Consider the following 26,100-nt stretch of genomic DNA (forward strand, 5'->3'; position numbering starts at 1 on the left):
ACCATTTATTATTTTTTTTTTTATTTCAAACTTTGGATTTCTTTTTCACCACTTAAATAAAAATAAAAAAGAACCTTTACATGTTTAGTGTCTACGAACTCATACTGACCTGGAGGATAAGAATAGCAGGTCAGTTTTAGCATTCAGTGAACGTGGTAACAAAAAAAAAAAACAACGGTGGTATTGCACTTTTTTTGCAATTTCACCGCACTTGGAATTTTTTTCCCGTTTTCCGGTACACAATATGGTAAAACCAGTAATGTCGTTCAAAAGTACAGCTTGTCTCGCAAAAAATAAGCCCTCACAAGCCATATTGAACAAAAAATAAAAACGGTATGGCGTTGGGAACAAGGGGAGCAAAAAACGAAAACACAAAAACGTAAAATCCCAAGGTCCTTAAGGTGTTAATATAAGGAGAGGTGGTGAGTTCTCCTTCAGTGGAAGTCTGCAAACAGTGGCTGGACAGACATCTGTCTGAGATGGTTTAGTTTTATTGTTTTTTTGTTTTTATATATTATTAATAAAGATTGCATTGATTTTATTGACTTTCATTTTTTGATATTGGTGTTTTCTGTATTTTCATGCATCAGAGCCTACATTATATGGATTGTGTATATAGATGTTGATCGACATAATACCAGCACTTTATTATTTCTTAATTTTTGAACTGGAAAAGAGGGTGATTCAAACTTTTATATATTTTTTCACATTGTCCAAAATGTAAGATTTTTTTTCCCTCAAGTGACCTAAACCTGTAATTGTTTCATCGCTTGTTCTATTTAAGACAATACCTCAGTATTTCAATATATAGTTAAAATGACGTGTCCTATGAGAGCTGAGCTTCACAGGAGTACCAAGATGGCCTCTGGCTGAACTAGCAACCCATCGACACCCCACAATCATGTCACTGTGGGGATGCAATAGGCGCACAAAATGACACCACCGGGATCGTGACATTTAAATGCCAGTCAGAAATTTAAGGGGTTAAACTACAAAAATCAGTGCTAGACCCTATCAACACTGTTAAAAGAAGAGGCCAGCTGTATAACACAGCAAGCACCTGCTGTAGCTCACACATTGGGAAGATGTTAAAGGGGTTGTCCGTAGTGATGAGCGAGCACTAAAATGCTCGGGCACTCGTTGCTCGGGTCGAGCAGATTGGAATACTCGGGTGCTCGACCTGAGTAACGAGCCCAATGTAAGTCTATGGGAAACTCGAACATTTTTCAGGCGGCTCCCCCCCAGCGGTCTGCAGAGGGCCTAAAAATTGCCCAAATCGATGGGAACAGTGCTCAAATGACATGGGAACAGCATGGGGAAGACCCCTGGAAGCATTTCTAACTCCCAGGTCACTGCTGTCAACAACGTTGTCAGAGTATTCCGCCACTTTTACGGATTCACAATAAAACATACAAAAACAAAACCAAAATGGATTTTCCTGGGAAATATATTAAGGAACATCCTTTCCAGGGTAATGACTTGTATATAAGGTAAAATAAATAGCCAAAACCAAAAATACTCCTCCACACCTTGGGCTATGTTCATACGTAGCGTTTTTTATGCGTTTTTGCACTTTTGCATTGCTTTCAACAAAGACAAATGCATTCACTGGGAAATGTCATTTTAACATTTTACAACCTTATCTGGCCATGTGGTGTGTGACACATCATCAGACACATGCATACAGTGCTGAAAAGACATGGGAACAACACGGGGAAGACCTCTGGAAGCACTTCTGACTCCCAGGTCACTGCCTAAAAGTGTGCCCATCATAAGTGATCCTTGGCGCATGCGAAGATGCCTCCCGCCATGCACCTGTCATTGCAGACTTGCAACAATCACTGTCCACGTCCTTGTCCCAGTGCAGCGTTCAGTTGTCCCTACCCCATTCCTTGGAATGCAAGCACAAGTATGCAGCCAGCCACCCACCCACCCACTGGCTGCAATACTATACTGAGAAATTTTTGACAGCTGCTTGCACTTGAAATGTGGCCTTTTAGGCTCGTGGAGGTGGAAGCTTTTCATAACCTCATGCCGGCGGCAGCCGGGTGTCCATACTTGGTCCCTAGCCGCCACTATTTCTCCTGGTATCGTCTCCGCCTTCCTCAAGCACGGGTCCCAAAATATTGATGATGATAGAGGCCAGCATCTGCTTAGTTTTCTGTTACTTGAAATGCAAGCGCAAGTATGCAGTCCGCCACCCACCCACCCACAGGCCACAACGCTAAACTGCCAGATTTCTGGGCAGCTGCTTGCACTTGAAATATGGCATTTTAGGCTCGTGGAGGCGGAAGCTTTTCACAACCTCATGCCGGCGGCGGCCGGGTGTCCATATTGGGTCCCCAGCTGCCACTATTTCTCCCGGTATCGTCTCCACCTTCTACAAGCACGGGTCCCACAACATTACCCGTGCCCTCCCCAGTGCATTTACTGGAAAGGGCCACCTAACCACAAACATGTGGACAGGTGAATGTGGCCAGGGACGATGCGGAGCCAGTCCACAGCTTTTTTTGCTGAGAGTTGTATTTAGCTCGGTGAACGGACTGGCATAGAGGGAAACCGTATCTACTCCGGCTGTCATTTCTCCGTCACCAGGTTCCGCCCATTGTCACACACGACCATGCCTGGCTGTATGTTCAGCGGTAAGAGCCACATTGGTGTCATTTCTCCCAGGAAGTCCTCTAATGCAGCTTGTTGCAGAAGCAATGGCAGCCCGTCCAACATCAACTCGCACTTTTCGGTGGTGCTTTGACACACAAACATCTTTCTTTGCGCATTTAATTTCATGAATACAGAGTTGGACAATGGCCTGATCTGCAATGCGGCTTAAGAAATAACATGCATAAGCGTGTCCAATCCACATTAAAAAAGCAGCCATAGAGTGTCCGGGAACCTTCCCTCACACTTTTCTTAGCCAGGGCTGCTTCTCGACAGGGTTGGACGGGCCCACCAGAGAACCGGAGACTCCTCCGGTGGGCCCTGGCTTCTCCTTCAGGAGAGTTCATAGTGCCGAGGTGAGGCCATGATGATGATAGAGGCCACCATCTGCTTAGTTTTCTGTTACTTGGGTTACCGTGACATGGTGGGATGGCATTTACATTATTTTGATCAAAATTATGTTAACTAAATACCCTTTATTATTTATCATTATTTTTGCACTGTGCGATTTATCCAGTTATTTGGGTATTTTGCTTGTTTTTGGTTTTTCTCTGTCTAGTGGCCTTGTGTGAACACGCATTTACATTTTGCATGCACATCAATTTACGTTTCAGTTCAGACTCCCAGTTTTTTTCTTTGCAGTTTAGTGTGCTTTAGTGCATTTAAGGGTGTGATTGCCCTTTGTCTGAGCTGAAAGGTTCATTCTGCCTCTTAGGTCTATGCCTCTACTACGGGTTCAGTCTCTCTGCCCTTATCCATATGTATGTCACTTGACAAATGGTAAGGTTTTAATATTAGAGTTAGGACTGTCCCATAAGGGTTACCGTGACGTGGTGGGATGGCTTTTACATAATTTTGATCAAAATTATATTAACTAAATACCCTTTATTATTTATCATTATTTTTGCACTGTGCGATTTATCCATTTACTTCCAGTTATTTGGGTATTTTGCTTGTTTTTGGTTTTTCTCTGTCTAGTGGCCTTGTGTGAACATGCATTTACATTTTGCATGCACATCAATTTACGTTTCAGTTCAGACTCCCAGGTTTTTTCTTTTTAGTTTTCTGTTACTTGGAATGCAAGCGCAAGTATGCAGCCAGCCAGCCACCCACCCACAGGCCACAACACTAAACTGCCAGATTTCTGGGCAGCTGCTTGCACTTGAAATATGGCCTTTTAGGCTCGTGAAGGCGGAAGCTGTCCACAATCTTATGCCGGCGGCGACCGGGTGTCCATACTCGATCCCCAGCCGCCATTATTTTTACCGGTATCGTCTCCGCCTTCCACAAGCACGGGTCCCACAACATTACCTGTGCCCTCCCCAGTGCACTTACAGGGAAGGACCGCCTACCCACAAACACGTGGACAAGTGAATGTGGCCAGGGACGGTACGGAGCCAGTCCACAGCTGTTTTTGCTGAGAGTTGTATTTAGCTCGGTGAACGGACTGGCATAGAGGGAAACCGTATCTACTCCGGCTGTCATTTCTCCGTCACCAGGTTCCGCCCATTGTCACACACGACCATGCCTGGCTGTATGTTCAGCGGTAAGAGCCACAGATCAGGCTGCTGTGTTACAGCTGTAAACAACTCTGCAACGCTGGGCGGTTTATCAATTAAGCATGTTATCTTCAGCACAGCCTGTTGCCGCTTGGCCAAGGCAGTGCTGCAGTGCTGTCAGCTTGTGACTGATGTGGTCATTTCGGAGATGGAGGAGGAGGTGCAGGAGCTGAACAATGTGATTACATTGAGGTTAAATTGGTGACGCTGTTTTTTATACTAAAGAAAAATCCTATTGTTTTGTTTTTTTTACGTTATTTTTTAAGACAAATGCATTCACCGGGAAATGTCATTTTAACATTTTACAACCTTATCTGGCAATGTGGTGTGTGACACATCATCAGACACATCCTGTTTTATTTATGATGGAGGGACTCTGAAAGTCATAAAGCCTATTTTTATATGGACATCAGACGGCCCTTACTATTCTTAAAAGGCCAGCAGTCGGCCCTCGCTATTGTTAGCTGGCTATGCTTTGTTGTTCCCATTAGTAACAAGTGGGTCTCCTATACTGTTATTGCGTATCCAGTGACTGCAAGGGCTGACAAAAATTTGGACGCAACCCAATACCCCTTTGAAGAGACATAGAGGAGGGTCTCAGTAAAAAACATGTTCCCATTATAAAGGAGCGGGTCTCCTATAGTGGTAATGCCCATGCTGTGACTGCAAGGGCTGCCAAAATTTGTGAAAAACCCCACTAAGAATTTAAAGACACATAGAGCAGGGCCACAGTAACGACAAATTCCATTTAGAAAGGAGAGAGTCTGCTATACAGTTAGAGGGTATGTAGTGAGTCCAACGGCTGACCAATTTTAGAAAAAAAACCACTAAGAATTTAAAGACACACAGAGCAGGGCCACAGTAACAAGTATGACATGTTCCCATAAGAAAGGAGAGGGTCTGCTATACAGTTATAGGGTATGCCGTGAGTCCAACGGCTGACCAATTTTAGGAAAAACCCCACTAAGAATTTAAAGACACATAGAGCAGGGCCACAGTAACTACAAATTCCTATTAGAAAGGAGAGAGTCTCCCATAGTGTTGGCCTATGCAGTGAATGCAAGGGCTGCTAAAAATTTGGAGGCACTTCAATGCCCCTTGGAAGAGACGTGGAGGAGGGCCTCATAAAAAAATGTGCCCATTAGAAAGGAGCGGGCCTCCTATACTTGTAATGCCCATGCATTAAGTGTATGGGCTGACAAACATTTACCCCTGGGGGGTATACATGAACATACTGTATAAAAAAATTTTTTTACGGGCATCATAAACACCCTTTAAAAAAATTATGTTGGTGTTGCATCACGGACCACGGTCAACCTGGTAATATGGTGGTGGAGGATGAGGAGAAGGAGGAGGACAGGCGCAAATAGCCAAAATCAGGAAGCGTATACTCATGTGTGATTGTGAAAAGGTGCATGGGAATACACCTCCCAAGAAAAGACACTGGATTTGAGTTTATGTTATGCTGCTATCATTTGGTGGTGTTGAGAAGTCTGGCCCAATCCAGCCCTTGTTCATTTTTATAAGAGTCAGCCTGTCAGCATTTTCAGTTGACAGGCGGATGCGCTTATCAGTTATAATTCCACCAGCGGCACTAAAAACCCGCTCTGATAAAACACTGGCGGCAGGGCAGGCCAGGACCTCCAAGGCATAGAGAGCCAGTTCATTCCACGTATCCAGCTTGGATACCCAATAATTATAAGGCACAGTAGAATCACGGAGGACGTTGGTACGGTCGGCAAGGTACTCCCTCAGCATCTTCCCAAACTTCGCACTCATTGTGAGAGTACCCCGCGCCTCAGGGCCTGTGCGATGGGAGGGTCTGAGAAAACTCTCCCAGAACTTTAACAGTGTTCCCCTGCCTCTGCTGGATTGAAGTTGTGTCTCTTTCGCCTGTACTCCTTGGTTGTCCAACAAAGTGTGCCCTCTGCCGCCAGCGTTTTCAGATGGGAATTTTTTTAATAGTTCTGCAACAAGGGCCTTCTGGTACAGCCCCATTTTTGTAGACCTGTCCGCCTCAGGAATAAGAGATATAAAGTTCTCCTTGTAGCGTGGATCTAGAAGTGTCACCAACCAGTAATGACTGTCACCCAAAATTTTGAATACGCGAGGGTCATGGGAAAGGCAGCGTAACAGAAACTCAGCCATGCGTGCCAGACTACTAACAGGCAAGACTTCCATGTCCTCACCAAGAGGATGACTGACCATCCTCTCCTCCTCCTCTCTGTCCTCTGGCCATCCACGCTGAACAAACGGTATGACAGCTGTGCAGGTAGTACCGTCTATAGTGCAAGAAACTAGCTCCTGTCCTTCCTCCTCCTCTTCCTCATTGTCACCCAATCCACGTTGGGATGAGATGAGGCTTGGCTGTGTGTAATCACCCTGTATGGTTCCTTGCTCCATCTCATCGTGCTTCGCCTGCAATGCATTCTCTTTGATTGTGAGCAGAGAGCGTTTCAGAAAACAGAGAAGCGGGATGGTGATGCTAATTATGGCGTCATCGCCGCTCACCATCTTTGTGGAGTCCTCAAAGTTTTGGAGGATGGTACATATGTCTGAGATCCATTTCCACTCCTTATGTGTGGAGTCTGAACTGAATACTAACGGCCTTGTTGATGCTGGTACTCAACAACTGCCCTCTTCTGCTCACAAATCCTTCCCAACATCTGCAGTGTAGAGTTCCAACGCGTGGGGACATCACACACCAGTCTGTGAGCCGGAAGCTGCAAACGCTGCTGAAACACGACAAGGGCGGCGGAAGCTGTAGCTGACTTTCTAAAATGGGCACACAGGCGGCGTACTTTAACAAGCAGATCCAGCAGATCCGGCAGCTCTGGGTAGGATTTGAGAAACCGCTGAACCACGAGGTTAAGCACATGGGCCAGGCATGGTACGTGTGTGAGCTCGCCTCGCTTCAGAGCCGCCACCAGCTTCCGGCCATTGTCACACACGACCATGCCTGGCTGTAGGTTCAGCGGTGTGAGCCATAGATGTGCCTGCTCTTTCAGAGCTGTCCACAACTCTTCAGCATTGTGCGGCTTGTCACCTAAGCATATTAGCTTCAGCACAGCCTGTTGCCGCTTGGCCAAGGCAGTGCTGCAGTGCTTCAAGCTTGTGACTGATGTGGTCATTTCGGAGATGTAGGCTGAAGAGGAGGAGGAGGCTGAGGAGGATGAGGTGCAGGAGCTGTAGACCGTGAGGGCAACCCTGATTGACCTAGGCCCCGCAATCCTTGGCATCGGGAGGATGTGTTCTGTCCCAAGGTCCGACTGGGTCCCGGCCTCCACTATGTTAACCCAGTGTGCTGTCAGCGAGATGTACCGTCCCTGCCCACGAGCACTTGTCCACGTGTACGTGGTTAGGTGGACTTTCCCGGTAACTGCATTGTTGAGGGCACGGCTAATGTTTTGGAACACGTGCTTGTGTAATGCGAGGACGGCAGACCGGGAGAAATAGTGGTGGCTGGGGACCGAGTACCGAGGGAAGGCCGTCGCAATCAGGTCGTGGAATGCTTCCAAGTAGGGTGCTTTGCTACCATGTGCCTGATCATGCTGGTGGTGGTCAGGCTGGTCGTTTTGCCACCCCTGCTGATGCTGGCCGGGCAGGTGGTGCAAATGGCCTTTTTGGGGTTATCGGCAGAGTCTTTAAAAAACAACCAGACTCGGGAAGACCTAACAGTTGTACTGGCAACTTCCTTCGTGTTGGTGTTACGGGGAACGGTTGCCTGCCTTCTGTCTGTGGCCACCACACTGCTTCTTCCTGCCTGTTGGGGTGCTCTGCCTCCCTCCCCCTGTGTGCTGCTGTCCTCTCTCTGCATGTCCTCCTGCCAAGTTGGGTCAGTTACTATATCATCCACCACCTCGTCTTCCACTTCCGCACCCTGGTCCTCCTCCTGACTTTCTGGCAATTGTGTCTCATCATCGTCCACCTCTTGTGACACTTTCCCACCGTCGCCTTCGTGTGACTGTGGCTGCTCAAATATTTGGGCATTGCTACACGCAATCTCCTTTTGCCCCGCTTCAAGTGGACCGGGCGAGAGGCCTGAATCTATAAATGGAAAAGTGAACAGCTCTTCAGAGTGTCCAAGTGTGGGATCAGTTGTCTCTGGGCACTCGGCATGGTGGGAGGAAGGAGGATCAGGGTGAGGAATATGCGGTCCAGACTCACGGCTCCTGAGACTTGACTGTGTGGAAGACAGGGTGGTGGTGGTGGCTAAGTGACTGGAAGCATTATCCGCTATCCAACCAACAACCTTTTGACACTGCTCTGGGTTCAATAGTGGTGTGCTGCAGTCCCCTAAAAATTGGGACAGGAAGGTCAGGCGAGAAGATGTGGATGTTTGTTGTGGCACAATTTCAGTTTGCCCACGGCCTTGTCCTTGGCCTCTGCATGCACCATTACCATCACGTCCAGTTCCCCGTCCCTTGCCACGTGCCTTGCCCATTTTAAATGGAGGACAGTATCTTCCATGCTCACTACAAATGACTGAGTTTGGAGCGAACTTATATGTGATCCGTGTGATGGAGAAAACAGAGTTTTAAATACCTGGCCTGTAGGTAAGTAGTTTGAACAGCAAACTGGTGTAAATTGCTTCAGTGACACACTGAAAGAAATTTTTAATGGAGGCCAGAAATGGCAGTATTTTCTGACAACGTATATGTGATCTGTGTGACGGAGAAAACAGGGTTTTAAATACCTGGCCTGTAGGTAAGTAGTTTCAACAACAAAATGGTGTGAATTGCTTCACTGACACACTAAAGGAAATTTTTAATGGAGGCCCGAAATGGCAGTATTTTCTGACAACGTATATGTGATCCGTGTGATGGAGAAAACAGAGTTTTAAATACCTGGTCTGTAGGTAAGTACTGTAGTTTGAACAGCAAACTGCTGTGAATTGCTTCACTGACACACTAAAGGAAATTTTTAATGGAGGCCAGAAATGGCAGTATTTTCTGACAACGTATATGTGATCCATGTGACAGAGAAAACAGAGTTTTAAATAGCTGGATTTCTAGCTCTGTAATGTGGAAAAGACCTGGCTGTATTCTGCAGTGCCAACATGCAAATGGCACAGAAAAACTGTGTTCTCTGGATTGCTTTTTAAGCAAATAATGAGGATTAAGATCCAAAGAAAAGTATTCCTGGCCCCTGAGACCTGGGCCTTTGTATAGAAATATCTAACAGCAGCAGAAGGCAGAATTGGAATGGAACCTCTTGTGCTATATGCACTGCAGTCTGCTATATACCCTGCCTGCCTATATACACTGTCTGCCTGATATCTCTGCAGATGGATTAGTTAGTCCTCAAAGGGACTGTTTGTTAAGATGGATATGTGTGATGTACGGCTTTTCTCCCTACACTACCTAATACACAAGCAAATCTCTCCGTGACGCAGCAGCACCTCTCCCTACACTGTCTGATTCTGGCGTGACTTGTGATGAACATGGCAGCGCCAGGTCTGATATAGACCTGATGACGCTGTGCGGCCAGCCAATCACTGTACTGCCACAACCAACATGGCTACGGCATTACAGTGAGTGGCAGGCAATCCCTGCATGTTGATTGGCGCTCTAAAGAGCGCCAAACATGCAGGGAGGGGACCTGAGCTCCCGCTGAGCAACCCCGGAAATACTTGGCGAGCGCCGAGCATCTCGAGCAGTGAGATGCTCGGGCGAGCACCGGGCAGTAGCGAGCTTGCTCGCTCATCACTGGTTGTCCGGTCGAAAACTACAAGTCTGCAGTCTTCTATGTGACTGCAGACTTGTGAATCTGCTCTGCGTGCTGTGAGGCTTCTCCTGTGTCGGCTCCGGGAACGGCAGTCATGTGACCATAAGTATACGATATGCATACTCTTGGCCACAATCGCATACGTTCACATAACGTTCACATAACCACCGTTCCCTGCGCTGACATCAAAGAAGCCTCACAGCGCGTAGTGTGTGCGGTGTGAAGATTCACAAGCCTGCAGTCATACAGAGTGACCGCAGACTGGTAGGTTTAGATCAGACAACCCCTTTAAATACTTCTACTGTGTACACTTTCAAATCCCTCTTATTCTTAAGCTCAGCTTCCCTGAAAATTTATTTTCTGGGTATTGTAGAACAGTCATTTTGGAATATAATAGAGAAACACCATCTATCCGCAAAATATTACACTTCCTGATCAAAATAAAGAGGTTGTCCAATCTGTATTTTAGCAAAGGTGTTGGAGACAAGATTTTATGGTACTTATTAACTTTAATTATGGGTGCATGAATTACGTGTTCAGCGCCAATCTCTTTTGTGAAGCGTCACTTGCTTGTTGGTGCAGCTTTCCAAACAGACTGAACAGCTCTCCGATTCTCAAAATGGCTGCTAATGGAGGAGCATGTGACCAAACCTGTCCATCAGCCTTCTTTCAGTTGGAAAACACCTCACCTGGGAAAGCTACTTTTCTATTGGAGGAGTTAAGGGGGGTTTTTCAGATGGACTAAAGAAAAAAAAAAAGGGGGGGTTAATGCCTCATGAGTGTATTCATTAGAGGATACACCTCTGCCCAGCACTCTTGAAATACATAACGGCATTCTCCACACGCAACTAACCGCTAGCTGGACTGTCAACCACCGCTGAGTAATACTGAATGTGGTTGGTAACATCCTCTTTGAAAAAGTCTACAGGGTCCAGGCTATACTTTGAGGTAGACGTACCGGACAACTTCACTACCAGAAAATTAACTTCAATAGCCAGTAAAACAACGATTGACAGTATAATTCAGTATTTGTAAGACAATATATATTCTGTAAATTCTGACATATTTTTCTCCACTGTGTGAATGTAACATAATCCTATCCCTATAAGACGCAGTAGCAAAAACAAATACTATAAAGCATTGCATAATACATGGAAAACACATTGCTAATAGAAAAATAAATGTGAGTTGAAATAAATATATATATCAAATGTGAATATTTCTTTAAAGTTAGAGTGCAAATGTACAAACTCTTAAAATTAACCCTTAACTGTAGTGATATGTGGATTTTTAGATTAGGATAATATGTTTACAGTAGTTTTGAGAGAGAGATATGAAAGAATCTTTAAACAATACATACAGTAATAAACCCATAAGAAATAGTAATTGAAGGTTTGAGAAACAAAAGGGAAGATAAAGAGTAAATTATATCTGCACCTTCTTGATGTTTATTGAGGAGGACCTGAATCAGTAGCCAAAGAAAGAGGAACACTACCACGCCTTCAATCATTCCTTTGGAGCAGAAGAAGATAACCGAATGACACACCGCACCTGGAGATGTCTGTTCATCAGCCAAACCTGCTATCTTGGGCTCAGTATCCATCATTCCTCACTTCATCTGATGTGGTTATGTGAGGGAAGCCCAATACAATCATTTTAGTCAATTGACTAAGGTCATCTTTAGTAACCGAGGATTCTGACCTTCATCCCTATCCTGGGACTTGTGGTAAGTTGAAGTGTTAAGAATTCCTGGCAGTAAGTGACCTCATCTCATGAAGAGCATTTCTTCCAGGTGAGAAGATAAGATGTCACTTTGTTGACTGTAGTTGACCACAAGGCCTTTCTGTAAAGGTCTGAGCTAAGTTCCTCCCTTTTTTCGGGATGCACAATGCTGTCTGTTGTGCCAACTGCATCGAAGGGAGGGAACAGAATAAGTATCCGCCCTTTGCTAGTCTTCTGAATGATTAAAAAATCCTTTCAGAAGACGGATAATGTGTTTAGTTATGATCATACATCGAGTGCAAAAGGGGTCACTCTGTTGCTGGTTTTCATTTTAGGTAGAAAAAAAAGCTCCGACGTTAATCACAACAGTTATTTCCCTTCTTTTATTCCTCCTTGGCATTGTCAAAATGATTTCGTTTTTTGGAAGCAGTCATGCACATCCTGCTGCTTTTAACCCATCTACAACCAGATGGCACTACACAGTAAATCTTCTGCCACCAGCCTGAATAAGCATTTAAGACTCTACATCAATAAGTACATTTACTGATATAAATAATATGAAATGCTGGTGTTTTATTAATGTAATCTGCAAAAAACTTGTACATTTATCCTTCAAATCTACTAATAACGAAAGTATGACAAATTATCATGTTTTAGCTTTAGAGGATTTCTAGGTTAGTGAACCTATTTTCATATACCTTACTGTTATAGTTAATATTTTATAGCTTGCTTTTATTATCATTTAAGACAATTTATATCTCAGCTGAATAACTTTGTTTTTCATTTTTTGCATAGCATTAAGTTTATTTTTTTAAAAATAACCAGTGTGTAGGTTTGACTAATTTGGGTAACTATTTTTAGACATGTCTGGTTTCATAAGTGTAGATGTAATTACCAAGTTACCAGAGGGTTGACCTTATACCTTTATATGTGTGCTATTGATCTCAAGACTTTACGGCCATTTATTGTGTCACCGTCATTCACTTCCTTTTTCTGAATTGCTTATAAAAAGCATGATTGTCAAATGGCCTATCAGACAGGCTCTGTACACAGACAGACTCTGGTGTATTTTTGCTTTGCCTCCATGACCGGTTGACGCCTTCATTTGTTCAAACCTGGCAAAGCTTTCCGAAAAGAGGGGTTTCCACGGCATTACTATGGAATACCGAGTTAATGTAAGTGCGTCCTATAACTAGGTTCCTTATTTCTTGACCAGATTGGAGAGGATGTGTTTTCTCGTTAAGAAGCTGTATTCAAATGAATGTATTGAATTGAATGGACACTCATTGAATGGATACTTAAAGGGATTGTCCAGGTATATCACGAGGAGAGGAGAAGAGTAAATTTATATTTATATTATAATATATATATACACACACACACTTGAAACTAGAAGTTTACATATCCTATATAAAAAGACAGATATGCATGTTTTTCTCAATATCTGACATGAAATCAGAAAAAAACTTTCCCGTTTTAGGTCAATTAGGATTACCATAATTTTTAATATTTTCCAAATGAGAAGAATAATGAGAGAGAGAATATTTTTTATTATTTACTGCAAAGTCAAACATTTGCATACACTAAGATTACTATGCCTTTAAACAATTCTGGACTGCCCATATGATGATGTTTTGTGTTTAGAAGTTTAGAAGCTTCTCATAGTTTTTTGGGCAACATCTGAGTTAATTAGACACACACCTGTTGATATACTTTAATGCACACTTGAAACACATTGCTTCTTTGTGTAGCATCATGGGAAAGTCTAAAGAAATCAGCCAAGGGAGAGAATTGTGGACTTGCACAAGTCTGGCTCATCCTTGGGTACAATTTCAAGATACCTGAAGGTGCCTTGTTCATCTGTACAAACAATTATATGCCTGTACAAACAAGATGGGAATGTACAGCTATCATACTGCTCAGGAAAGAGACGGGTTCTGTGTCCCAGAGATGAACGTGCTTTGGTCCGACATGTGCATATCAACCCAAGGACAAAAGCAAAAGACCTTGTGAAGATGATGCTGGAAACTGGTAAGATTGTGTCAATAACCACAGTGAAACGAGTACTGTATCAACATGTGTTGAAAGGCCACTTTGCCAGGAAGAAACCATTACTCCAAAAGAAACATAAAAAAGCTAGAAAACAAACCAAAAAATAAATAAGAAATATCCCTCACCTCTCCAAAGATTAAATAATCCAGTGTCCCACGCCATAATCCATTTGACTGACATTTTTTCATCAGCCTGCGTGGTTGTTTGAGGAAACTGCTCACAATGAGAAGCAGGGGAGAATGACTCGCTGCAGCGAGCGGGCCCCTAAACTGCGCTGAGCTCACTGATCGGTGTCCTGTCATTCAGTGAGCTCAGCGCAGCTCAGGGGCCCGCTTGCTGCATCAATTCATGCTCCTCAGCCTGTGCGATCGCCTCAAGCCACCGCTCACGCTGATGCAAAAATGACGCACAGATGGATTACGGCGTGGGACACTATGGATTATTGCAACTTCGAACAGGGGAGGGATATTGTGTGTTTTTATTTTTGGTTTGTTTACAGGGGACAATGGCTTCAGGGAATTAGGTGTAAAGGTGAGTATAATGTGTTTTTATTTTTTTCTTCTTTTTACACTTGTTGGTGACAGCAGGAGCAGAATACTGCTCTCAACATTGTCCTTTGCTCGTGCTGATCTCAGCGCCAGCAGGGGACAATGATGAGAGATACCTCCAACATCCAGCGCTTGGGAACAGTGCAAACTGTACTGCTGATTCCCAGGTGCCGGTACGTGTCACACTGATGACTCACGGATGTCATCCATATGTCATCAGTGTGCATGTGTGTGGGGCATTTTGCAAAAAAACAAACACGTTGTTAGGCATTTGCTGGATTTGAAATGGGTCCAGAACCTTCTGTGGTCTCCCATTCCAGTCCAGCCAGGGCTGATGCTGCTCAGCATCATCATCTGTCCCAACACCTAGCTGGTCCACGAGAGGTACAGGTTGTCACTTGGGTCTTTGCTCCTAGCAACATGAAGGATAGGTTCCGGAGGGAAATAGGGCTGCTAAAGTCTAAGTCCAGGATTCGCTGTACTGAGCATGCCCGTGACATGGCGGACCATGATTGGTGGTTTGGGAGTCAGCTGATCCGGTGACCTAGCACCGCCTGATTGGTCGCGGGTGACGTCACCAATGGAGCAATGGTGGGCAGGACTTAATCTTTAAAAAGCCCGCCCACAAACATGGTGGCGCGCTCTGATCATTGAGCTGTGATGGTGTTGTGTGGACGCTTGGTCTCTTGGGCTCCACGTGCGCTTTAGTTTCTGGCAGGCAGGTTTAGTGGAAATAGGCAGGCTTAGATGAAATAGGCAGGTAGCTTCATCTGACAGTCTGTCTCCGACAAAGGGGTCGCCTTACACCCCGAGCAGTCTGCAGACACCCTATGCCCGGTACCACCTGTAAGCCACGTGGAGAGATACTCCTCAGTCCGGTAGCACGCCGGCTGGGAGCACGTATTCGCCGGCGTGAGTCACACACGCATCCTAGCGCCAACTGTGTAGTCCCTGTGCTGCAACAGGACTACAGATAGATTATTTATCGCACATCTCTCGTGCAGTTAACGGAGATAGTGGGAATCACTATTCCCGCTCCGGTGTGCTGTAACACGGAGGGGATTGTTAATTAAGTTGGTTGTTTTACCTTCTCACCCGGAAGGTGTTCGGCTGCAGTCCACCAGGCTGCATCGCGGACCCCGGGTTCGGTTGCTTTCCATTATTTAATAAATTTGTTTGCAACCGTCCCCCTAACACATGTCAGCGTGTTTTGCCCATGGACACACGGTCCATGGAAACACACTAGCATGTGCATAGACCCATTCATTTGAATGGTTCCACTGTGTTTAAGTGTCTCCAGTACGTGTGAAAACTGTCACCACACGTACTAGAGACACTGACATGTGAAAGAGCCCTTAGACAGCTTAGATTGCTCCACAGCTGAAGTTTTTACATGGCCAGAAATGTTGTTGACACGCCCCCTGGGCCGTGGGGGTACTCGGCAGCCGGGCCTATGGATGCTGGTGGCTGGCCCGGTCCGTAACCCAGGGCGGTCAATAAAAAGGTTTTTTTTTATTTATAGGGGATTTATAAAGTTCGTGATGCCACCTGTGGAGTGCGGCCAAAGGGAGCCGCCGCTGCGGAGCAGTCCTCTGAAGCTGATGTTACTGCAGCAGGGATGGTGTGGCTCTCCACAGGAAGAGCTAGCTCCAGGGCAGTGTAGATATAGTTGGTTGCGCTGGGTGTTGTAGTGCAGGGGGAAAGATGGCGCAGCTTAAATAAGGGACGGAGGCAGTGCGGTGCAGTCATCCGAGTCTTTACTCACAGTTGTTAAGTTCTTCAGGTAGCACTGTCCAGCTTACAGCCTCCCACGTCGTGCTGCGTTCACCAGACCGGGGGTTCAGCTCTTCCTCAGGTAGGTTAGGAGCACCTGACGGAACCCCGCTTTCTTGTGTTCCTCTCTAGACCGACTTCACGCTGGGTCTTCTCCCTCCTGCCCTGCGCTTCCTCACTCTCAGTCCCGCTCGGGTGCTCTGAAGTCCCTCCTGCCTAACTGGAGTTCCCGGACCTGATTGACCCTCACGGAGATTAAAATGAGGCTTTGGCAACTGAACTATAAAAGCCAGAAGCCTCCGGTTTTTACAGCCGAGACCTGGAGTAACATGGCTGGTCCAGGGGCCGGTCCCCTTCTTGTGGCCTGATCCCTTGTCTTCTGACAGATTCGGGGCGTACGGGTGCCGTCCTGCACTCGCCGTACCCCCTGGGATCCTTTCTATAGATCGGAGCCTTCCTCCTCTGCTCTAGCACTAGGCCCCAACTTGTGGAGCAGAGACTCTGCTCCCCGACTGACTAACACTCTCTTCTGATCTGCCACCCTAAGATGGCTTCCCTTTTTATATCTCCTTCTATGGTGCTCCCCTAAACTTCTTCCTCCACCCGCACCCACTACTGGTTCCCCCTACCTTTGGGTTCCCCCCACTCCAACCAGGGACAGGGCTCAGCACTGTGCACATGCATCTTGCCCTTCCAGCCGGCCTGGAGCAGTGTAGTGTTGGATGCAGGTGTTGGGGTTCCGGGCAGCACTCCCTCCTTACCTGAGAGGAGACACCACACCTCTGGGCGAGGTGCAGTACCTCTGTGGCGACTGAACCCTTAGGGGCGCCACACTGTCACTACGTTTTTTTAATTCAGTTACAATTTTTAAATTATATATTCGAGAAAGGTTTTAACTTTTTGGTGTCCTATTATTTCATGAAGTATAAAAAAGTACAAAAATTGATGGTTCCCGAAAACTGGATGTAACGTGACATATATCCGACTGTTTGTGGCCTACCTAAGTTAGCAACATTGAAATGCATCACTTGCGAAAAATTTCCAAAATAACTTTGACTTTGTTCCCACGATGAGTATTTGGGGAGTTTTTGAGCTTGCAGATTTTCTGAAGCATTTCTGCACCTATTAGCTAAATTAGGTTACTTGTGTTTTTTTCATTACGTTTTTAACACAGTAGTTTTTGTCATCTTTTTGCAAAGTCATATTTTAAATAAAGCTTAGTTTTTGATACTTCCTAGTATTTGGCTTTGACACATATATACAGTGGTGGCCAAAAGTATTGGCACCCCTGCAATTCTGTCAGATAATACTCAGTTTCTTCCTGAAAATGATTGCAATCACAAATTCTTTGGTATTATTATCTTCATTTAATTAGCTTGCAAGGAAAAAACACAAAAGAGAATGAAGCAAAAATCAAATCATTGATCATTTCACACAAAACTCCAAAAATGGGCCAGACAAAAGTATTGGCACCCTCAGCCTAATACTTGGTTGCACAACCTTTAGCCAAAATAACTGCGAACAACCGCTTCCGGTAACCATCAATGAGTTTCTTACAATGCTCTGCTGGAATTGTAGACCATTCTTCTTTGGCAAACTGCTCCAGGTCCCTGATATTTGAAGGGTGCCTTCTCCAAACTGCCATTTTGAGATCTCTCCACAGGTGTTCTATGGGATTCAGGTCTGGACTCATTGCTGGCTTCCTTAGAAGTCTCCAGTGCTTTCTCTCAAACCATTTTATAGTGCTTTTGGAAGTGTGTTTTGGGTCATTGTCCTGCTGGAAGACCCATGACCTCTGAGGGAGACCCAGCTTTCTCACACTGGGCCCTACATTATGCTGCAAAATTTGTTGGTAGTCTTCAGACTTCATAATGCCATGCACATGGTCAAGCAGTCCAGTGCCAGAGGCAGCAAAGCAACCCCAAAACATCAGGGAACCTCCGCCATGTTTGACTGTAGGGGCCGTGTTCTTTTCTTTGAATGCCTCTTTTAATTTCCTGTACACTCTATGTTGATGCTTTTTCCCAAAAAGATCTACTTTTGTCTCATCTGACCAGAGAACATTCTTCCAAAACGTTTTAGGCTTTCTCAGGTAAGTTTTGGCAAACTCCAGCCTGGCTTTTTTATGTCTCGGGGTAAGAAGTGGGGTGGTCTTCCTGGGTATCCTACCATACAGTCCCTTTTCATTCAGACGCCGACGGATAGTACGGGTTGACACTGTTGTACCCTCGGACTGCAGGGCAGTTTGAACTTGTTTGGATGTTAGTCGAGGTTCTTTATCCACCATCCGCACAATCTTGCGTTGAAATCTCTCATCAATTTTTCTTTTCCGTCCACATCTAGGGAGGTTAGCCACAGTGCCATGGGCTTTAAACTTCTTGATGACACTGCGCACGGAAGACACAGGAACATTCAGGTCTTTGGAGATGGACTTGTAGCCTTGAGATTGCTCATGCTTCCTCACAATTTGGTTTCTCAAGTCCTCAAACAGTTCTTTGGTCTTCTTTTCTCCATGCTCAATGTGGTACACACAAGGACAAAGGACAGAGGTTGAGTCAACTTTAATCTATGTTAACTGGCTGCAAGTGTGATTTAGTTATTGCCAACACCTGTTAGGTGCCACAGGTAAGTTACAGGTGCTGTTAATTACACGAATTAGAGACGCATCATATGATTTTTCAAACAGTGCCAATACTTTTGTCCACCCCCTTTTTTAGGTTTGGTGTGGAATTATATCCGATTTGGCTTTAGTACAATTATTTTTGTGTTTTTTCCTTGCAAGCAAATTAAATGAAGATAACAATACCAAAGAATTTGTGATTACAATCATTTTCAGGAAGAAACTGAGTATTATCTGACAGAATTGCAGGGGTGCCAATACTTTTGGCCACCACTGTAAGTAGAGTATATGCATTTTAGTGCGTTTTCGCAGCAGAAAAGCACTAAGAAAGCATATGCGGTTTTTATCTATGTATTTTCTGCAACTAAGGCAATTTTACTGGGAAAATCCGCAAATAAAACCCTGACTTGGATATGGTGTTCAAGTGAAAATTGTATAACCTATTGCAAATCCAGTAGTGTTAGTCCTGCAGCTCTGTGTTGCAGTCATAAACTTCAGGGGGTTAAATGTAGACTGAAGAAATGCTGTTCACAGATGTTGCCTGTTTAAGTGATAAAAGGGATTTTCTATAAGTGTGGAGGATTCTGGGAAAATTTCTGAGATGGTCAAAACCTGCAGCCTGCAGACACAAGATAATGAGTAAAAGCAATGGAAAAGGGAGGGAGAGAAGCATTAATGAGAACCTTCAGAGATAAGAAGTAGAAGTGATTAAAACACGCACAGCAGCTTTAGAATGAAGTAAAAAAAAATGAAAAAAAGAGCTAATGTGTAATATTTGCTTCTGAGTAGATTATTTGGAAACGCCAATGATTCTTCTGGTGTACAGTAAGGATATGTGCTCATGGTGTCTTTTAGAAGTAGTTTCTTGAAGCCGATTTGCCTTAAAGGGGTTGTCCAGCCTTAGAGTACAAGTCTACAGTCACTCTATGTGATTGCAGACTTGTGAATCCTCATATCGCGCGCACTGTGAGGATTCTCCGATGCCAGGAATGGCGGGTGCTTGACCACAAGCATGTTATTTGCATACAAGCGGTCACATGCCGACTAGACTTGCACGGCCTCACTCAATGTAAGTGTATTGTGTGAGGGACACAGTCTATTTCGAACATGGCTGGAAGTATGCAAATCACATACTTAGTCTGTTCAAACTGACTGTTCAAGTCAAGTATAGGCGCTCGGTGCTTCCCAGCGGGGCCAATTTAATACACCTGCTGACCTGCTTGGTTTCCATCTATCTCCTCCCTTCTTTGTGTCTATGAAGCCAAAGCTGTCAATCAAAGAAGAGGGGGTGGAGATTGAGGGAAAACAAGCAGGTGGGAAGATTTAGTTAAATGATTGGCCCCACCATAAAGCACCAAGCATCAGTACTTAGTTTTTAAGCATTTACAATTAACATTTAGTGCTACTATAGGCTGATAAAACACTCCTAATAACTTAACCCCTTCATGACCGGAGCATTTTCTGTTTTTGCATTTTCATTTTTTGCTCCCCTTGTTCCCAGAGCCATAGCGTTTTTATTTTTTGGTCAAAATGGCCAGATGAGGGCTTATTTTTTGCAGGACGAGTTGTACTTTTGAGCAACATCTCTGGTTTTACCATATCGTGTACTGGAAAACGGGAAAAAACATTCCAAGTGAGGTGAAGTTGCAAAAAAAAGTGCAATTCCACAGTTGTTTTTTTTTACCACGTTCACTGAATGCTAAAACTGACCTGCCATTATTATTCTCCAGGTCATTACGAGTTCGTAGACGCCAAACATGTGTAGGTTCTTTTTTATTTAAGTGGTGAAAAAAAATCCAAAGTTTGCTTAAAAAAATGGTGCCATTTTCTGAGACCTGTAGCGTCTCAATTTTTCGTGATCTGGGGCTGGGTGAGGGCTTATTTTTTGTGTGCCGAGCTGCCGTTTTTATTGATACCATTTTGGGGTAGATCCGATGTTTTGATCGCCCGTTATTGCATTTTATTGCACTGTTGCGGCAACCAAAAAAACTTAACTCTGGCGTTTAGAATTTTTTTCTCGCTACGCCGTTCACCGACCAGATTAATTCTTTTTTAGATTGATGTGTATGTGTTTTTTTTTTATTTTGAATGGGTGTGAAAGGGGGGTGATTTAAACTTTTATATATTTTTTATTTTTAACATTTTTTTTTTTACTTTTTGGATGCTTCAATAGTCTTCATGGGAGACTAGAAGAAGCACTTATTCACCAAGTCCAAGAAAATTCTAAACAACACTAGACGCTGTGAAAATATCACTAAACACTTATTCCCATGTGGTTATTCATTTCAAACCCATCGGATGACAGAGACTCTAGTTTCAATTAAAAATTAATATTTTTATTCATATTAAAAAACAACAAAATATAAAAATGACAAGGGACATCCAGGAAAGAGAGATGCAATGTATAGCTTGGTCATATCACATTCATCATGATTGAATAGCAAAAAACTAAACCACCTTGTTCACATGATGTATATTTAGACCAGTACTATAGACAAATGTAAACAGATTTGACAAAGTGCAAATGCAAAGTGCAAATTGTGCAATACTCAGTCAATCAATGACTGGCTGTTAAGCTTCTTCTGGGGGAGTGTCTTTCCATTGAGGGGCTTGGGTATATATAGAGCCATCTAGCCAATTGCATTAACCAATGTGTGAGAAAGAAAGTAAGAAAAATAGAAGATGTCTAGTGATAGGCCAGGCGTCCGAGGGGCCGTCTATAGGGTGCTATCCCATTGATTATGTGCCAGCCGTAAGGTGCTTTGATGGCGCATCACGCGCGTGTATAGTACACCTATTTGCAAAAGGGACCTTCCGGGTGGTGCGCAGAGGAACGCATGTGTGAAACACACGCGGTCCACATGTGGCGCATCCCCGGAAGTCAGTTGGAATTAATAAAAGTGGTTTATTCTCAAAATGTTTTGAAGTTGAACTAACTTCTTCATCAGGAGAACCACAGTAGCAGCACAAAGTAAAACACAGAAGACTAAGGCTGTGTGCCCACGATGCGTTTTTTAAGCGTTTCCACAGCGGCAAAAACGCTGTAGAAACGCTTAAAAAACGCCATGTTCCCCAATGATAATCCGCATGTGCTGTGCACATGCTGCGGAAATTTCCGCTGCGGGTTATCATTGCGGAAAAAGACGCAGCACTACCAATTATTTTGCGGAAGTGTTGCGTTTTCCCCGCCATTGACTTGCATTAGAACACGCCAATTCCGCAAGACTGCATCTGTACTTGCGTAATTGGCGCGTTCTAATGTGCAGATGGTACCCAGGTACCATTAAAGCTGTAAAAAAAAAGAATAAAATAAAAAATAAAGATTATATTCACCTTCCGACGGCCCCCGGTCTCCTTGTCTTCGCTTGCTGATAGATCGCGCAGGACTGAAGGACCTGCGGTGATATCACAGTCATGTGACGGCAGGTCCTTCAGTACAGCGTACCGTGATCTGCCGGCAGCCAGCACAGGAGCGCAGCAAGACTGCAGGGGCCATCGGAAGGTAAGTATAGGTTTATTTTTTGACATTATCTCGGGTCACACTATATAAATCCATGCCGGTTGCAAGGATTTATATAGTGTGACCAAGTTGTCAAGTGACGCGCCCCTGGGCCTGAGTCGCGCAGCGTTGCGCACGCGGGAGCCTACCCGGAGCCGGATCGGATAGGGGTAGTAGTCTCGTGGCGATGACCCGGTCCGTGCCCAGGGAGCCAGACTAAGTGGCGGTATATTAGCAGTAGATGCAGGACGACTACGCCACCCGTTGAATGCAGCTATGGAGCTGCCGCTGCAGGGCAGACCGCTGAGGCCGGTGGAAGGATGGTGCAGCGTGGATGGTATAACCCCCAACGGGAGGGGTATGGCCTCAGGGCAGCCGACGTGGATGATGGGGGTAGCAGGAACCACTCAGAGACGATGCGGTGTAGTTCAGGGTCTTTACTGGTGACAAAGATAGACCCTCCCGGAGTACTGGCTAGCGGTCGGGGCCTGGTCAGTCCTTGAGCAGATGGGATCCCCCTTGGCCAGGCGGAGTTGTAGGCCTCCCCAACTAATTGTACTCTTCTGGCTTCCTTGCTAGAGGCGGGTAAAGGTAGCCCACGTCCCTGAGTGTACCGTGTGGTGCTCACCCGTATGGCCGGTGACTCGGGGCCTTCGAGTGGCTTCCGCTCCACGACGGCGGTGCTGGTCCCACGCGTGTGACCGTGCCTTCGGGTTTCTTGGCCAGAGGACCTGAAATCCCCTGCCGGTCGGTTTCTGCTGCTGGGTCTGGGTTAATCCCCACAGCCTCGGACTCCGGGTCCGGTGGTAACTCTTCAATCAGGGCGAGCTCTTCAGCTGCCAGCCCCTGATTCCTTTTAGCACTGCTCCCACTGAGCTCCTGATCTTTCTTTCCTAAGCTGCTCCTCTTCTTCTCTCTACTCTACTCACTAACCCTGCCTCAGCCCCAGCTTTTTATAGGGGAAGTTCTTCCCCTCCCAGGACGGGGCAGGAGGTGTGGCATGCATAGGATTCCTGACCAAGAGACCTCCCACCTGCTCTCAGACATAACATTGCTATTACTGTGGAGACCAGACCCCTGGGGTGCCACATTCCCCCCTAGTGAAAGTTAGTACTCCGGGACTAAACATACTTTTGTAAACATAACAAGGTGCAAACAATAACATTCTAATAGAGACAACACATAAGGTGGTCACGGCGTGTCCGCAACCGGGTGTAACTTTTGAGGAAAACAAGGGTGTCCATTTCACCAACACAGGAAGACGTAACCAGGTAGGGGTCTGTCCTGCCCCGAGTCCTTAACAGTCTTTCAGTCCGTCCTGGGTTACGCTCCAACTATATGCACAAAGGATTCCCGGTAAATCCACCAAAGACTCCTATAAATAACTAGAAACACATAATTATACACAAGCAACAATAAACAGGTAAACATTAATAAAATAGCTTGAACATTTAGATCCTCCACCGTATGGGCAGCTGGCCTCTAGTGACCCTAGTGGACCTACGGAGCTGGTTGATTGGTCCTGAGCTACAGGGTATAGGAGCTGTCAAGGGTAAACTGGGCAGCCGTCTACGGACTCTTTGGCTCACTAGGGGTATGGCAGGCTCACTATAAGCAGAGGGTTGATTTTCCTGGTCTGCTTGTGTGGGGCCTTCTGCCTCCTGGACCGGCTGTTCTTCCAGTTCGACCTGTGACTCCGTAGGCACTTGGGATGCTGATTGGAGGAACGTGAGGACGGGTACCACAACAGCACCATTGACTTGAGTCCAAGACCGAGGGAAGTCTCCGAGCACAGTACTAACCATATCTTCCCTTTCCTCTACGGGTCTAGGGTCCTCTTGTTCCTCTTCAGGGTTCCGTAGCTGTTCGGGACACTTCTTTAGGTGATCCCGGGATACAATGGCTGTGGTTTCCCCTCCGTCTTTACTGATTGTACAGATCTTCGGGTTGTCGTGGCTTGAGGGCAGTACGGTGTACGGGTCCTTCTCCCATTGATCGTCCAACTTGTGGAGCCATCTTTTCCTCTTCAAGACCTGCTCTCCGGGCACCAGGGGAACAGCGGGAGCATACTGGTTGTACATTTTCTCTTGTCTCTCCCTAGCTTGACAGAGACTACGCTCCACGCTCTCCTGTACTTTTCGGTATTGCTGCTGCCTCTCTGTGTCCCAGTTGGCTTCTGGTGAAGTGTCCTCGGGTGTCAGGACTCCCATCTCCAGATCAACAGGAAGCTTACCAGGTCTTGCCCTCATTAGGTAAGCCGGGGTACAGTTGGTGGAACCTACAGGGATGTGGTTGTATAGGTCCACCAGGTCGGGCAGCTTCTCAGGCCACAGACTGCGTTCCTCCAGGGGCAATGTTTTCAGGAGATCTATCACCACCTGGTTCATTTTCTCACAAAGTCCATTAGTTTGCGGGTGATAGGGTGTTGTTCTTATCTTCCGGCATCCATACAGGGTGCAGAACTCCTGGAAGACCTCCGCTTCAAAGGCAGGCCCCTGGTCCGTCAGCACCTGCTCCGGGTATCCATGCGGACGGCAGAAGTGCTGCTGGAAGGCTCTAGCTGCTGTGTGAGCCGTTAAGTCCTTGACGGGGACGACAACCAAGAACCGGGAGTAGTGATCCACGATGGTTAACGCATAGACGTAGCCACTTCTGCTTGGGGTCAGTTTTACATGATCCAAGGCTACCAGTTCCAACGGCTGTCTGGTGATGATGGACCGCAGGGGAGTCTTCTGGCTGGCACGGTCCCTCCTTCTTAAGTTGCATGGGCCACAGTCTCTGCACCACCTCTCGATGGTTCCTCTCATGCCTACCCAATGGAACCGCCCGCGCAGCAGAAACTCCAGCTTCTTCCATCCGAAATGCCCAGCTCCGTCGTGGTATGCCTCCATCACCATAGCTGCGTCTCTTCTTGGCACCACTACTTGCCAGATTAGTTCATGCGTCCGGGAGTTAACCATTCTGCGGCACAACTTTCCCTTGTAAAGGAACAGTCGACTCTTCTCAGCCCACAGTTGCTTGGCTTCCTCCGGAGCGTCTGGGTCAAGGCGTGCATCTGGCCGAGTCAGCATCTCCTTTACCAGTCGGACGGCAGGGTCACTGTCTTGCGTCTCCACCCAGTTGTAATGAGGTAAGGGGTTGAACGTAGCGGTTTGCTTACTTCTTACACGGTGGGAATACTGGATAGTCCCATGACGGTGGAACGCGGGGAGCTCAACTTCTTCCAGTTCCTCTGAATCTTCCCCTACGTCCGGTAGGTTTGGCATCCTGGACAGGGCGTCTGCGTTGGTATTGGAGCGTCCTGCCCGGTATTTGATTGTAAACTCATAGTTGGACAAGCGGGCCATCCATCTCTGCTCTAGGGCACCGAGTCTTGCAGTGTCCAGGTGTGTCAACGGGTTGTTATCCGTGTACACGGTGAACCGGGAAGAAGCGAGGTAGTGCTTAAAGCGTTCGGTGACTGCCCACACCACTGCCAGGAACTCTAGCTTAAATGAGCTGTAATTCTCAGGGTTTCTTTCGGTGGGTCGCAGTTTTCGGCTGGCGTAAGCAATTAGCCGTTCTTTCCCCTGCTGGATCTGGGATAGTACGGCTCCTAGCCCGATGTTACTGGCGTCGGTGTAGAGGATAAAGGGCTGGCTATAATCGGGGTACACCAGGATTTCATCCCCCGTGAGGGCCATCTTCAGCTGGCGGAAGGACTCTTCTTCCAACTTCTCCCATCTGAAGGGCGGCTTCTGGTTCTTGGCCTTCCTGGACTGGCCTATCAGGAGGTCCTGCATAGGAGCTGCCTTTTTGGTGAAACCGGGAATGAACCTTCGGTAGTAGCCTACCAACCCGAGGAACTGCCTCACTTCCTTTACGCTGGAGGGGCTTGGCCATTCCTTAATTGCGGTGATCTTATCAGGGTCGGGAGCCACTCCGTCAGCACTCACCACGTGT

The 26,100-nt window shown here is 46.0% G+C and overlaps 1 protein-coding gene across 2 annotated transcripts in view; it reads right to left on the reverse strand.

Annotated features, from left to right (window-relative positions):
• LOC141166284 (synaptotagmin-4-like) overlaps positions 1 to 26,100 on the reverse strand; it is a 157,247-nt gene that overhangs the window by 61,557 nt on the left and 69,590 nt on the right. Inside the window, exon 1 of one of the 2 annotated variants that reach the window (XM_073652825.1) lies at positions 11,382 to 11,851. The exons of the other annotated variant lie outside the window; for it this stretch is intronic. Coding sequence (XP_073508926.1) covers positions 11,382 to 11,550 — 169 coding nt within the window. The 5' untranslated portion in view covers positions 11,551 to 11,851. Of the gene's footprint in view, positions 1 to 11,381; positions 11,852 to 26,100 lie in introns of those variants that run through there. 2 annotated transcript variants of the gene reach the window in all.

This window comes from Phyllobates terribilis, unplaced genomic scaffold (genome assembly GCF_046119375.1).
Source record: "Phyllobates terribilis strain yellow unplaced genomic scaffold, ASM4611937v1 Scaffold_11__3_contigs__length_659146591, whole genome shotgun sequence".
In the NCBI taxonomy this organism is placed as follows: domain Eukaryota; kingdom Metazoa; phylum Chordata; class Amphibia; order Anura; family Dendrobatidae; genus Phyllobates; species Phyllobates terribilis.